The sequence below is a fragment of the Petaurus breviceps genome, unplaced genomic scaffold (assembly GCF_028583685.1).
Source record: "Petaurus breviceps papuanus isolate PSGF00001 unplaced genomic scaffold, PetGlider_PUasm1.0 551, whole genome shotgun sequence".
In the NCBI taxonomy this organism is placed as follows: Eukaryota; Metazoa; Chordata; class Mammalia; order Diprotodontia; family Petauridae; genus Petaurus; species Petaurus breviceps.
The window spans coordinates 35,108,306-35,121,168 of record NW_027186372.1 but is presented as its reverse complement, the minus strand read 5'-3'; the positions used below and the strand labels follow the sequence as shown (position 1 = coordinate 35,121,168).

At 46.5% G+C, this 12,863-nt stretch overlaps 1 protein-coding gene across 1 annotated transcript in view; it reads right to left on the bottom strand.

Annotated features, from left to right (window-relative positions):
• Positions 1 to 1,672: 1,672 nt before the first annotated feature.
• The window catches only part of PDGFRB (platelet derived growth factor receptor beta), a 48,858-nt gene continuing 37,667 nt past the window's right edge, over positions 1,673 to 12,863 (bottom strand). Inside the window, exons 15-20 of the mRNA XM_069102730.1 lie at positions 10,593 to 10,725; positions 9,448 to 9,559; positions 8,328 to 8,427; positions 7,728 to 7,833; positions 5,952 to 6,184; positions 1,673 to 4,957 (exon numbers count right to left, since the gene is read on the bottom strand). Of these exons, the coding sequence (XP_068958831.1) occupies positions 4,783 to 4,957; positions 5,952 to 6,184; positions 7,728 to 7,833; positions 8,328 to 8,427; positions 9,448 to 9,559; positions 10,593 to 10,725 (859 nt within the window). The 3' untranslated portion in view covers positions 1,673 to 4,782. The remainder of the gene's footprint in view (positions 4,958 to 5,951; positions 6,185 to 7,727; positions 7,834 to 8,327; positions 8,428 to 9,447; positions 9,560 to 10,592; positions 10,726 to 12,863) is intronic.

Here is a 12,863-nt window from a genome sequence, read left to right as displayed (position 1 = left end):
CCCACTCACCCTGCTCCAGGAACAATCTGGAGCCGTAGCCAAGAAGAAAGACAAAACTAATAAAAAGATAGCCCCACATGGTAGAAAGCACACTGGGCTAAGTGTTAGCTAATTCTTGGGTCTGTGTTCTGGATCTGCCACTAGGCAATGTCTCTGTGTGATATTGGGCAAATCATACTCCTTCACTGGGCCTCAGTCTCCTCCTATGCAAAATGAGCATTTGACTAGATCGACTGTTCCTCACTCTTTTTGTGTGTCATGGACCCCTTTGGCATTTCTTCATCCCTGGAGGAGCTTCTCAGAATAATATGTTTAAATGCATAACACAGAAGATTCCAAAGGAAATGAATTATAGAAATAGTTATCAAGATTTTTTTTAATTTTTTTTTTTTTGCTTTTTGGAGGACAATTGGGGTTAAGTGACTTGCCCAAAGTCACACAGCTAGTAACTATGTCAAGTGTCTGAGGCTGGATTTGAACTTAGGTCCTCCTGACTCCAGGGTAGGTGCTCTATTCACTGCACCACCTAGCCGCCCCAAGAACCCCTTATTGATGTTAAAAAATTTCATAGACCCCAACAGGATAGTATTTGTACTATTAGTATCCTTTGAGAAAATATATGTGTGGATAGACGCCTTGTAGAAATAACTGCATGGGGGCGGCCAGGTAGCACAGCGAGTAAGAGCACCAGCTCCAGCGTCGGGAACCTGGGGATTGGATCGAATCCCGGGCTCAGACACTTAGCACCCATCCAGAAACACCTGGCCGTGTAACCTTGAGCAAGTTACTTAACCCTGATTGCTTAAAAAAAAAAAAAAGAAATAACTGCATGTCCCCTAGGGGCTCACAGCTCATGGATTGGTCTCCTTCAGCTCTAGTGTTCTATGTTGTAGGACCCCTTCTGGGGTACTCAACATCCTGGAATTTCGAAAATTGTGCATTTTTATCATCTGTCTTTCTCAGCTGTGTGAGAATTGTTTTATTTTACCTCAGAGCATCCTTGTGAGGGAGGCAGGTTGGGAATTATTATCTCTATATGATAGATGAGAAAACCAAGGTTCTCTGAACCTCGATGATGGGACCTGCCCAAGGTTGCCTTGAAAGGTAGCAGTAAAACAGGGTCTAGAACTCAGTTCTTCAGTCTTCTTGCCCAGTACTGGTAGAGTCCAGAGAGGAGCTGATGACTGATAGCGAGTCAGTCAGTCAATGCTCAGGGAAAGTGAGGTCCAAAGGGCTCTGATGGAGAAGCAGTTTGGTCTGTCTCCTGGAGGACTTAGTGTATACAGTGCTTTGGAGATGTTACTGTGTCCTCAGGAGGCAACATTCCTGAAAGCTAGGTGGCTTACTGGATAGGGCAGTGGACAGAATGTTGGGCCTGGAGTTAGGAAGACCTGAGTTCAAATCCTGCCTCAATATATTTACTAGTTATGTGACTCTAGGCAAGTCACAACCTCTGTCTGCCTCAGTTTCCTCGGCTGTTAATGGGAAGAGTAATAGCACCTACTTCCCAGGGTTGTAAATGTAAATGTAAATTACCTCAAATGAGGTAATATTTATAAATGCTTAGCATAGGCCCTAATGCTTCTTCCTTCACTTCTCTATCCTTCTCCTTCCACAGATGCCATAACAACTTTCAGGGCAGGGCACGACAAGAAAGAGAAAAGTCAAAGGATCCGAAGCACCACGTTTAATATTAAAACCTTTCCCTTAAAAAAAAAACAGAAACAAAAAACATATACAGATATGTAAAGTTGAGTGTGTAAAAAATAGTATGTCAGTTGTTTAAATGTGAGTTATTGTGAGTCTTAAGTATACACCTGTAAGCTAGCAGTGATGGTATCTTTGGTACCTTAGTGTCCTCCAATTCCCTTCCCTCCCACCCATGACTCCTTCCGTGTCTTAAATACAGGCTGGCAAGGAGTCCGGCTTCCCTCCAGAGGCTCAGGTATAGAACTGGGAATCTCAGAGTGGATTTGCTCAGGGCTAGTCCCTGTCCAAGCATCTCTAGGGGCTCCTTTGGAAGACTGGTTTGGGTGGAGGGAGCCTGGAAGGAGGAGGAGGGAGGGGAACTCCTATGTGTATATGCCCATGTGCTGGCATACCCAGCCACATCAGCTACCTACATCCTGCTCACCTGTCCTGTCCCTGCCCCTATTCCCAAACCACTGTCTAATCCACACCAGGAGGGCAACTGTTGTGCCTTAGCTGGGTCAGGCCCCTGCCTCCAGTCTAGTCAGTGGGGATCCATCCTCTATTAGGGAAACTCTGACTTTAAAAGTCCTCTTGGTCTAGGTTTAGCATAAGTGGGAATGGGGACAAGAGGGGCACTGGAGAGCTGAGGGGGTAGGAAATAGAGTTTACTGGGAGTCCAGGCCAGGCAGAGCTGGACCCAATTCTGAGCTCAGTGGTCCAGTCACTGCCCAACAGGCTGAGCCCTCTGGGTTGTCTCACAGTCAGATCTTTCACCATTATCCATGAGGACCAAGGAAACCCAAACCCACTTTTCCAAGCATTTCCACTACACTATGTGTGTACAGGGTTGGTCGGGGAAAGGAAATGGGCCAATTGATCCTTGCCTCTGTGCTCATGGATTAAAATTCAAACAATGGACAAAGCAGGTTCCCTTCAGGCCCTAACACACAACCCTCCTCTACTGAACAGGTTAATGGAGGAGAGGAGGAAAGAGCCCAGGACAGGATACTCAGATGATCTTGAAATACACTTCTTAGCATACACATGAACTTTCCAGTCCCAAGAAAAGCCTTAACCAGGAGAGGACAGCTAGTAGGCTTGCCCAAGAGTAGACTCCAGGAGGCTGGGAAGCAGGCAAAATCATGGGTTCTCCCAGCCCCTAAGTCCTGGTTCATGTTACATCCTCTCCTTCCACATGAACCTGGATGAAGCTAAACCATCCTGGGCATAGGAAAGAGCATGTGACCATCTGTCAATGCCCTCAGAAGGGTCAGGTGGAGGGGAAGTCCCCTACCTTTTGTTTGCATGGTGTTGAGACTTTCCAAGCTCAGACTCCCAACTGGTCTGAGAAATGGGGAAACCAGAGTCTGCTCTGGGTGGCTAAAGGAAGGCGTGGGATGCTAGGAAAAAACCACATAGGAGGTAGTTCCTAACTTCAGCCCCAAATGTAGACTCTATTCCCTGTGAGCAGATGGAGGCATTTGAGGACATCATCCAGTTACTTGGAGAGGCAGGTGAACAGGGGCCACCTCATTGTATGGGAGGTTCTACCTCTGTCCAAGAACATGGGATAGACATGTGTAGGGGGATCATCCAGAATCATCTTGCATGAGAGCTGGAACAGTCCTCAGAAGCCATCCCTAATTTTACAGTGCAGGAAACTGAGGCACTAGGAGCCAAATGACCTGCCCAAGGTAAACCACGCAGTAAGCATGAGAGCTTGGCTCATCACCAACTTGGCTCTGCTAAGGACGCCTTAGTTCAGTGACCTACTAGAGGGAATTTTCAAATCCGAGAGTTGGTGGGGACTTCAGAAATCACCTAGTCCAACCTCTAATCCCCTGCTGGGATCCTCCTTACGACTTTTCTGTCAGAAGGTCTTCTAGTCTATCCCCAACTGTCCCTAGTGATCAGGAGATAAGGACTTCCCCCCCGTTGTGGGACTGCTCTGATCATTAAGTTCTTCCTTGGATTGAACTCAGATCTTCTTTCCTGAAACTTTCACCCATCAGTCCTGCTTTGGCTTACCACCCTATGATGATGGTGGAGGGCTAGGGTTGGGTAGGGATGGACAAGGGTCACCAGGGGAAATAATAGAAGCCCAAAGAGGGGGAGAACAGCCCCCCTCTACAGACCCTCAGTCAAATGTCAAAGGAAAAATACAAAGGTAGCAGCCAGTCCAGCTGGCGTGGGGGCAGAAGGACTTGAGGGAAGAAGTTCAAGGCTGATTGTATATTTCTTATGTACCTTTCTTCTCTTCCAGGAAGAAGAGACTTCTGTGGGTGCCTATACAACCAAGTCTCTGGGAAAGGTGAGATCCTGGAGACGACCTAATCCATGGGAGCCGAGCAGGGGAGCACACAGCATGTTCACACTAGGATTCCACATCCTTTGCCCCTCTCTCTTCCCCCAGGGGCAAAGTATGGAGGGACCCTTCTCTTCCCTGCCCACAATTTTCTTCTCCCCAAGAGGCAGACAGTCCCAATTTGGGCAGAGACCTCAGCCACTGAGTGACTCAGGCAGAAGGCACAGTCGTTAAGAGCCTGGTCAAGGCATGGCCACCATGCCTTATCCATTATCCACTCTTGGATAAGTCTGCAAACCAGAAGCGGGTGTGGTCTGGAGAAATGTACTCCTCTGCCTGTGGATGCCCACACCTTCCTCTATAGTCTAAGCACTGAGTAGTGTTCACCAATGCCCCTCCCCTGTTCCCTCAACAGGATTAAAAATCCCCTAATTTGCCCAGGAAATCCCTGTCTCAGGCAGAGACTGGGGTTGGTCGAAATAGGAAGGGTCAGGGGATCAGGCAGCCATATTCAATGCCGAAGTCTCTGAAAAATGCCCTTTGCCTTAACCTCTTCCCAAGGGAAGACTCTTGTCTGGGAAAGAGCCCAGGGAGCTCCTTATTGAGGCAGACAAGTCCCTGCCACATTTGGGCTAGAAGTCTTCTATCCCATAATGAAAAGGGCTGGACATCACCTCCCCTCTTCACCCATAGGGGAGGCCAGCATTCATCTGGGAAGGAGAAGTAGAGAGTCCACAGAGCAGAGGCAGGGGTGGGGTGCCTGCTCTTCTCCTGGGTAAGCCCAGCTACAGGAAGCTGTCCTCCACCTCCTGGTGACCCAGGCCCGGCCTGGGTTCTGGTTCTGGCTCCAGCTGCGACTCCGGCTCTGGCTCCTCTGGCTTGGGTTCTAGTTCCTCCTGCAGCTCCAGGGGGCTATCACAGGAGATGGTGGATGATGTGTTGGCTTCATTCAGGGTAGAGCTAGAAGGAAAGCCAGGCTAGTAAGGGACCAGTGCGGGGAAAGTATGGTGGCTATGGACTTGCCTTCCCCAGAAATGCTCCCACCTGTCAATATTCTTCCTAAAACACAATGATATTCCAGATGGGATCCAATAAGATCCAATAAGGGGACTGCAGGATGATCATACTTTTATTTGGGACCCTTTGCTTCTCTTCAGGTAGCTCTTTGGGGGTGCTATGTTCCCCTAAGTGTCTCATACTCAGTTTGAGGTCCCTAGGAAACCCAGGTCCTTTTCATAGGAACCATTATCTAGACAAGCTTTTGTCATTCTAGAGCATAAAAAAGGATCATATGTGAACAGGTGGACTTTAGAAAAACCTGGAAAGACTTATATGAACTGATGCTGAGTGAAGTGAGCAGAACCGAGAGAACATTGTACACAGTAACAGTCACAGTGTGCGATGACTGACTTTGATAGACTTAGCTCTTCTCATTTACAAGGCCCTAAAACAATTCCAAAAGACACATGATGGAAAATGCCATCCACATTCAGAGAAAGAAATATGGAGTCTGAATGCAGATCAAAGCAGACTATTTTGTTTTGTTTTGTTTTTTCTTTCTCATGGTTCCTCCCATTCGTTCTAATTCTTCTATGCAAGATGACTAACGTGAAAAATATGTTTAATAGAAATGTATGTGTAGAGCCTATATCAGATTGAATGCCGTCTTGAGGAAGGGGAGAAAATTTAAAACTTATGGAAGTGAATGTTGAAAACTAAAAATAAATTAACTTATTAAAAAAAAAAGGATCATATGGTTGGGAATGAGATTTGAAAACCAGTGTGATTTGCTATCTGGTATCTGTTTCTTCCTGGTCCCCACTATATTTTCTTTGTATCCCCTTCCTCTGCCTAGACAGGACTCTGATCATAGCAGAAGCTCAATGGACACAGTACAGCCAGGCTAGAACTTCCTCTCTGGAGACAATTGGCTGCTAAGGAGTACTCAGCTTACCTGGCAAGGCTGTGGGAGCTCTCCAGGGGGGCCGCATCGGGTCCTTCAGGCTTAGGGTCCGGCAGGGGGATGATGTAGTCATTGTCCCCCTCATTCTGCTGCACAGCTGTATAGAGGACAGAGCTGGTATCCAGGGGTCCCCGTGGGCCACCAAATGTAGGGAGCTGGGCTCGGGTACGCAGAATGGCTGGGTGATCGCTCCTCAGAAATTCTTCGTCTACTTGCTGGTACTTCTGCTCCCACAGGGAAATATGGTGCAAGGTGAGTGGGACAGTAGTGTCTGGAGTTCCAACAAACTATGCTCTGAGACCCTTTGTAGCCTCAACATTCTATGACTGTGATTCTAATAATTGCATTTCACATTATCTCTGCTTCTCACCTGTCTCATTTTATTTGATTTCAGGGAGAGGGAAGGCACAAATGAGAGTCCAGCCATATCCTACCCAGTACTCAGTGAAATTAGGGTCTCCAAAATAGCCACAGTTGGGGACGTACGACTTACATTCCTGCCTCCACTATGGGGGGGCCTCTTGCTCTATGAAATGAAAGCAAAAGTTGGGGGGGGTCTCTTCATTAATCCTTCAGCCTTGTTAAAGGGATTGGCCTGGTCCAGGCTGCTTCCCCACTGTGCTGAAAACTGGATCTCACACCCATTTTGCCTCCATCTATACAACCACTCAGATTCAAGGGAAAAAGTCAGATTCTCTCAACTCTTTTCTAGAGACACAGAATATCAAAGCTGAATGGACCTCTATCTATAAACTCTAATGTAACTCTTCTTTCACAGAGGAGGAAAGAGAGATCTTGGGAGGGGAAGTGAATCTGTAAGTTCTCAAGGCTAAGCCAGACTTTCTGGCAACCATAGGGTATCAGGCTATGGTGTATTTGGGGGTGCAGAGTGGAGGAGGCTGTCTTAGGCAATGATACAAGTAGGGAGGGGTGAGCGAGCAGTGAAGCCAGGTGCAGCTCACAATGAGAGGGCACAGGAGCCTAGGAGCTGCTCCCCGACTCCCCAGCCTGCACAGGACAGGGCTGAAGCCACAGTCTGTTTCCTGACTGCCTTCCCAGGCTATTTCCCTGCCTGCCTCCATTATTCTCTTACACTCCAATCCAATTGGCTCATGGTCTCTTTCCATCTCTCCCCAAGCTATCCTCCCTGCCTCAAACATATTCACTCTCTCTTCAACCTTACTTCTCACAGTTCTTGACTTTTTCTCTACTTGGTTCAGCTCTAATGCCACCTCCCAAAGCCTTCCCAATCCAATAAAATAATTCAATCCAATGAACATTTATTAAGTGCCTACTATATGCCAGACTCTGTGGCCCTCCCAGCTGTTAATGTTCTTTCTCTTCTCAAATTGCCTTGTGCTTCATAAGCTCATATTTCATCCCCTACTAATTTCCTTGAGGGCAGAGATGGTTTTGTTTTTAGTCTTCATATCATTGATGTCCAGAATATTGCCTTACACATAGATGGCAGTTTAATGAATACTGACCGGATGGTACAATGGAGAGGAGGTGATAACATTTAGTTCAAGAGTCAGATTTGATGGTCTCTGTGATAGGGACTTTAGGAACTCAGGGCAAAAGTAAGTCTGAACCTCCTCCCAACTTTGTATATCTTTATATAAAGTTATAAAGCCCAATTTGAGCATGAGATCACCCTCTTCCAGTTAACCTTCCCTGGTTTCCCTTCTCCACATCCCTACCTCAAGCTGAAAGTGCTCTATCCCTCTTCTGAAAGAATGAGTGACAAGGCCACTGGCCATAATTTACCTTCTTGTAGCCCTCACCGAGGAGGCCCTCCATCAGAATGACCAGCTGAGAGAAGGAGGGTCGAATTTCGAATTTCTCCTCCCAACACTTCTGCATGATTTCATAGCTGAGAGGGAAAGAAAGGAGCTTGAATCTGCATCTCCCCTTGGATCAAAAAGTAGGGTTAGAAAGGGGTGGAGGAGAGGGGCAGCTAGGTGGTGCAGTGAATAAAGCACCAGCCTTGGAGTCAGGAGGACCCGGGTTCAAATTCGACCTCAGACACTTAACACAAAAACTAGCCTTGTGACCTTGGGCAAGTCATTTAACCCCAAAATGCCCCTCCAAAAAAAAAAAAGAGAGAAGAGAGGCTTTGGGGGCAGCTAGGTGGCGCAATGAGTAAAGTGCTGGCCCCAGAGTCGGGAGGACCCGAGTTCTGTTCCAGCCTCAGACACTTAACACACACACACACACACACACACACACACACACACACATACACACAAACTAGCCATGTAACCTTGGATAAATTACTTAACCCCAATTGCCCTCCAAAAAGCAAAAAAAAAAAAAAAGGGTGGAGGCAGGGAGTTCAGGGCCCTAGGTTCCTTAGGTCACACTCACATCTCTTCTGAGGCATGGGTGGGCTTGGCCATGCGGTAGCCACGCTTGATGGCATTGTAGAACTGTTCATTCATGGGCAATTCTGGGTAAGGGGTGCCACCTGCCAGGGACACAAAGAAGCACAGAATCATAGATTTGTAAAGAATCAGAGCTGGGAAATACCTGAGAGGTAATCTAGTTGCATAGAACTGAGAATTGTAAAGAACCTTAGTGATTACCTAGAACATAGGTAAATATGTTTATTTACCTGAGAGATAAATGTTTAAATTTAAATTAAAGTATGTTTAAATACCTGAGAGGTAATATAGTTGCATAGAACTGAGAATTGTAAAGAACCTTAGTAATTACCTAGAACATAGGTAAATAAAGAACCCTTTATTTTGCAGATGGAAAAACTGAGACCCAGAGAGATTAAGTGATTTGACAGGGTCACACAAGCAGTACATTCCAGGACAATTAGAAATTACAGAATAATAGAGTAGATGGGCATCTAGTCCAATCTACAATCTGATACTGGAATGCCCTCTACAATGTCTGTCTTTGCTTGAGTATTTCTAGTGCTGGATAGTTTAATATTTAAGGAGATAACCCGCTCCATTACTGATCAGTTAGGAAGTTCTCCTTTACCCTGGGAAATCACCTCGCTGGGACTTCCTCCCACTGGTTCTCATTCTCCCTTCTGGGGGTTACTACCAGCAAATCTAATCTCTTCCGCATGACAGCTCTTTAGGTATTAGAAAACCAGAGTCATGTCCCCTCAGAACCTTCACTTCTTCAGGTTAACGGAGTAGAAGGTACTTTCTTCTGTGGAGCAGGTTAGGAGAAATCCTGCCTCATAATTCTGGATGTCCCTCCCCTAATATCCTGGATGAATGTGTCCCCTTCAGCAAGTGGGGGGAGGGTAGAGATATGGAGAGAAGTATACACTGGGGAACAGGAGATGGCGATGAGGAAGCTCAGGGCGGTCCCTTTCTCTGGAAAAAGGTCAGATACCCCTCCTGTCAGGGAGGACCAAGGCTAGAGTCAAAGGCAGGGTCCCTTGCCATTTTGGTAGGGGCATGGCAAAGGAAAAGTCACAGGGGACGTTTCAGGGGAAATGATGGGTAGGCAGATCCCATACCCAGGGTGAAGATCTCCCACAGAAGGATGCCAAAGGACCACACATCGCTCAGGGTGGTGTACAGGCTGTTGAAGATGCTCTCTGGAGCCATCCACTTCAGGGGCAGGAAAGTCTAGAAGGCAACAAGAAATCTGGTTAGTGTGGAAGAGGGCTCTACCTACCTCACAAGTTTGTATTCTACCCAACAGAAGCCAGACAGACACTGATTTCATGAAGATCCTTCTTTATCTTCATGAAAAGTAAGGACTACTCCTTAGCCTCTAAGCCAGGAGCCTGGGAAAGAGGTGCCAAACATTTTCAGACAGAATAATCATAGTTCATGGGATCATACACCCAGAATGGACTCTCAGTAGCCATCTAATGCAATCTCCTCATTTTACAAATGAGGAAACTGAGGTTCATAGAAACAGACTGAGTTATTCTAGGTCACACAAGTGACACTGGTGGCAGAGTGGGATTCCAGCTTAGGTCTTTTGACTCCAAATCCAGTACCATACTGCCTCCAACCCATGTGGAAAGTGACAGTTACCACTCATGATCACTCTTACACATGAAGGCTGGACAGCTCCAACCCTGAAGTCTCAGCTAATTCAGGAATTGATAGGTCTCTGCTGGACTGCCGACCTGCCTTGGGTTTGAAGCCAACACAGAATCAGAGGCTGGAGGTTACTGTTCTTCCTCCCTGACCTTTTCTCCAGGCTATCAGGCAAATGACTAGATGCTCTCCTGGGGACTCTTTTCTGAGGTTTTTAAAATATGGAGAGACCTTCTTCCTTGGTAGCAGCCCTTTATTGGTTTGCTAGTTAAAATTTCCCACCCTCCTTCTGCAACAGGTTATGGGACCCAGAATACCATCCCACAAAGAGATGCCTGACAAAGACCTAAGGGCAATGCCCAGCTGCCCTTGTGTTTTGTGTATATCATGCATATACTTCTATATGTATGTGTGGCTCTCCTGGTAGACTGCAAGATCCCTGAGCTCAGAGACTGTCTCTTTTGTGCTTTTGTATCCCCAGAACCTAGCCCAGAGCCCGGCACCACAGCACTTAAGGAATGTTCATTGATTGCATTTCCAGGATTGACCTCCCAATTGAGCTCTCCTTAAGAATATAGATGCCCAACCAATATGTACCCTGACTTCAGACTTGGGAGAGCCTGGAAAATCCATCTCTGCACTTATATGCGTAGGGTAACCCCTCAGGGGGATAGAGAGGGCTATTTTCAGGCCACATCCTGGCTTCAGCCTCCTTGTAGACATGGCCCCCATGGGGAGGAAAGCTAAGGGGTTATGGGCCTAATGTCAGGGATTCACATCTACTTTGCACCATCAAGATTTGAGCACGATCTGGGGGGTCAGACCTGACCTCTATTGTCACTGCAATCATAGAGCTGACTAGGAGTCAGGGAGACTTGAGTTCAAATCCTGTTTCAAGCACTTACTGGCTGTGTGACCCTGAGCACACGGTCACCCGTCTGTGTATAATCTCTTTCAATCTCAGGCTCCTAATCTATAAAACGAAGCTAATAGTAGCACCTACCTTCAGGGTTGTTGTAAATAGCAAATGAAATTTTATGTGCGTATATGTATGTGTTCATGCATATGTGCATGTACATGTACACATGCATATGCACGTACAGTGGTATATGTATGCACATATAAGCATGCACATGTATATGTGTTCACAGGCATGTTTGCACACATGCCTGTGCACATACACACGTGCAGATGTATTGCATACATGCACTGGGCACTGCTCTACACATGTGTCTATGTGTGCATATATACATGCATGTACGCACAAGTATGTGCATGTGTGCACAGTGTATGTGTGTGCATGTACATATGCATGTGCATATCTCCGCATACACGTGTGTACATAGATGTAGGCACGTCGATGTGTGTGCACATGATAATATGCATGTGTGTATGTGGACGCGTGTGTGTGATGCATGTAGGTGTGTTGTGTGCTTGTGTGTGTATATATGTATTGTGTGTGCAATGGAGCATGCATATGTGTGTGTGTGTGTGTAGTAATCTGCACATTTTAAAGTACCACAAAATGGTGTTATTTCCACCATCATCGTGTTGTGGTGGCGGTTGTCATTATCATCTTTGTCTCCCTCCACCCACCCACGAGGTTTCCCTGAATCTGAGCTCCAAAATCCCAGATGTTGGTGGGAAGCAGATCCCCTTAAGCAACTCAGTGCTGAAATTAGCCCTTCCTGGAGGCTTGAAAAAGGCCAAGGTTTCATTTCCTGTTGGGAGAGAATGGTAAACCCCATCCTGAAGACTGATGGGAAAAACCCCAGGCTAGACAGCTGGGGCTTGTGGTTCAAGATGGTGGCAGTGGCCAGGGGCTGAGTTGGGGGCAGGATTCTGCCCTAATCTTGCTCCCTGAGGGACCTCCAGAGAGGAAATCTGCCTTAGAGCATAGAAAGAACCATGCACAGGCTCACTATTGACAAATTTATGGCATGGATGGGGGCTACTGAAGGACCATGTTTAACTAAATCAAATGTCTTTCTGGGTTGCATCCATGCCACCTTGCACAGGGCAGTGGGTGGGCACAGACTTGTGGGCCCATTTGTGAGGAATACAACTGGTTGGACAAAATTGTGCGTGCCTGTTACTGTACAGGAGACACTCTACATTGTCTAAGTGTTTTGTGGTGAGTGGAGGAGAGAGGGTAGAGTGGTTGGTGGTGGTGAAGGGGGTGGAGGGTGTACAGCTGTGACTCATTTGAACCTGGGGAAGAAGTGGAGCTTTTGCAAAGGGGAAAACGAATTGTGCTCTCCCCTCCTCCTTCCTCCTTCCCCCAGATAACTAGCAAATAGCATGAAGCATGTACTCAAACACTATCAATGAGATGGCTATATGGGTGGAGTGGTGGGGCCTGGAAGGGAAGAGCTCCTCTGGTTTGCTAGAGGAGGGAGGAAATTCATCAACATCTAGTTGCTCACCTCATCCTTTCCTATTTTAACTATTGATATTTGTTCAGTAAGTGCTGAACTCTATTGGTTTAAGTGCTGAAAGACAAGTGCCATCAGAGCCCTCTAAACTTTTCTGCCCTCTTACAAAGACCTGATCACCTCACCTTAGTTAGGCTCTGGGGAGGGTCCAGAAAAGACATCAATTTGATATTGAAAAGGAACTAAGAGTTGGGTTACACTGGGTGAGGATTGAGAGGGGATAAACCAGGTCTTTTAATCTCCTTTCTTTTCTTTCTATATTCTCTCTTCTCTCTCTCTCTCTCTCTCTCTCTCTCTCTCTGTGACCTAGTCTTTGTAAATGGCCAGACATTTTTACAGCGCTCAGATGGCACTTGTCTTTTTTTTTCCTTTTCCTCCCTCTCCCCTTTTTTTTTTTTCTTTTTTTTTTTTTCTTTCTTTTTTCTTTTCTTTTTTTTTCTTTCTTT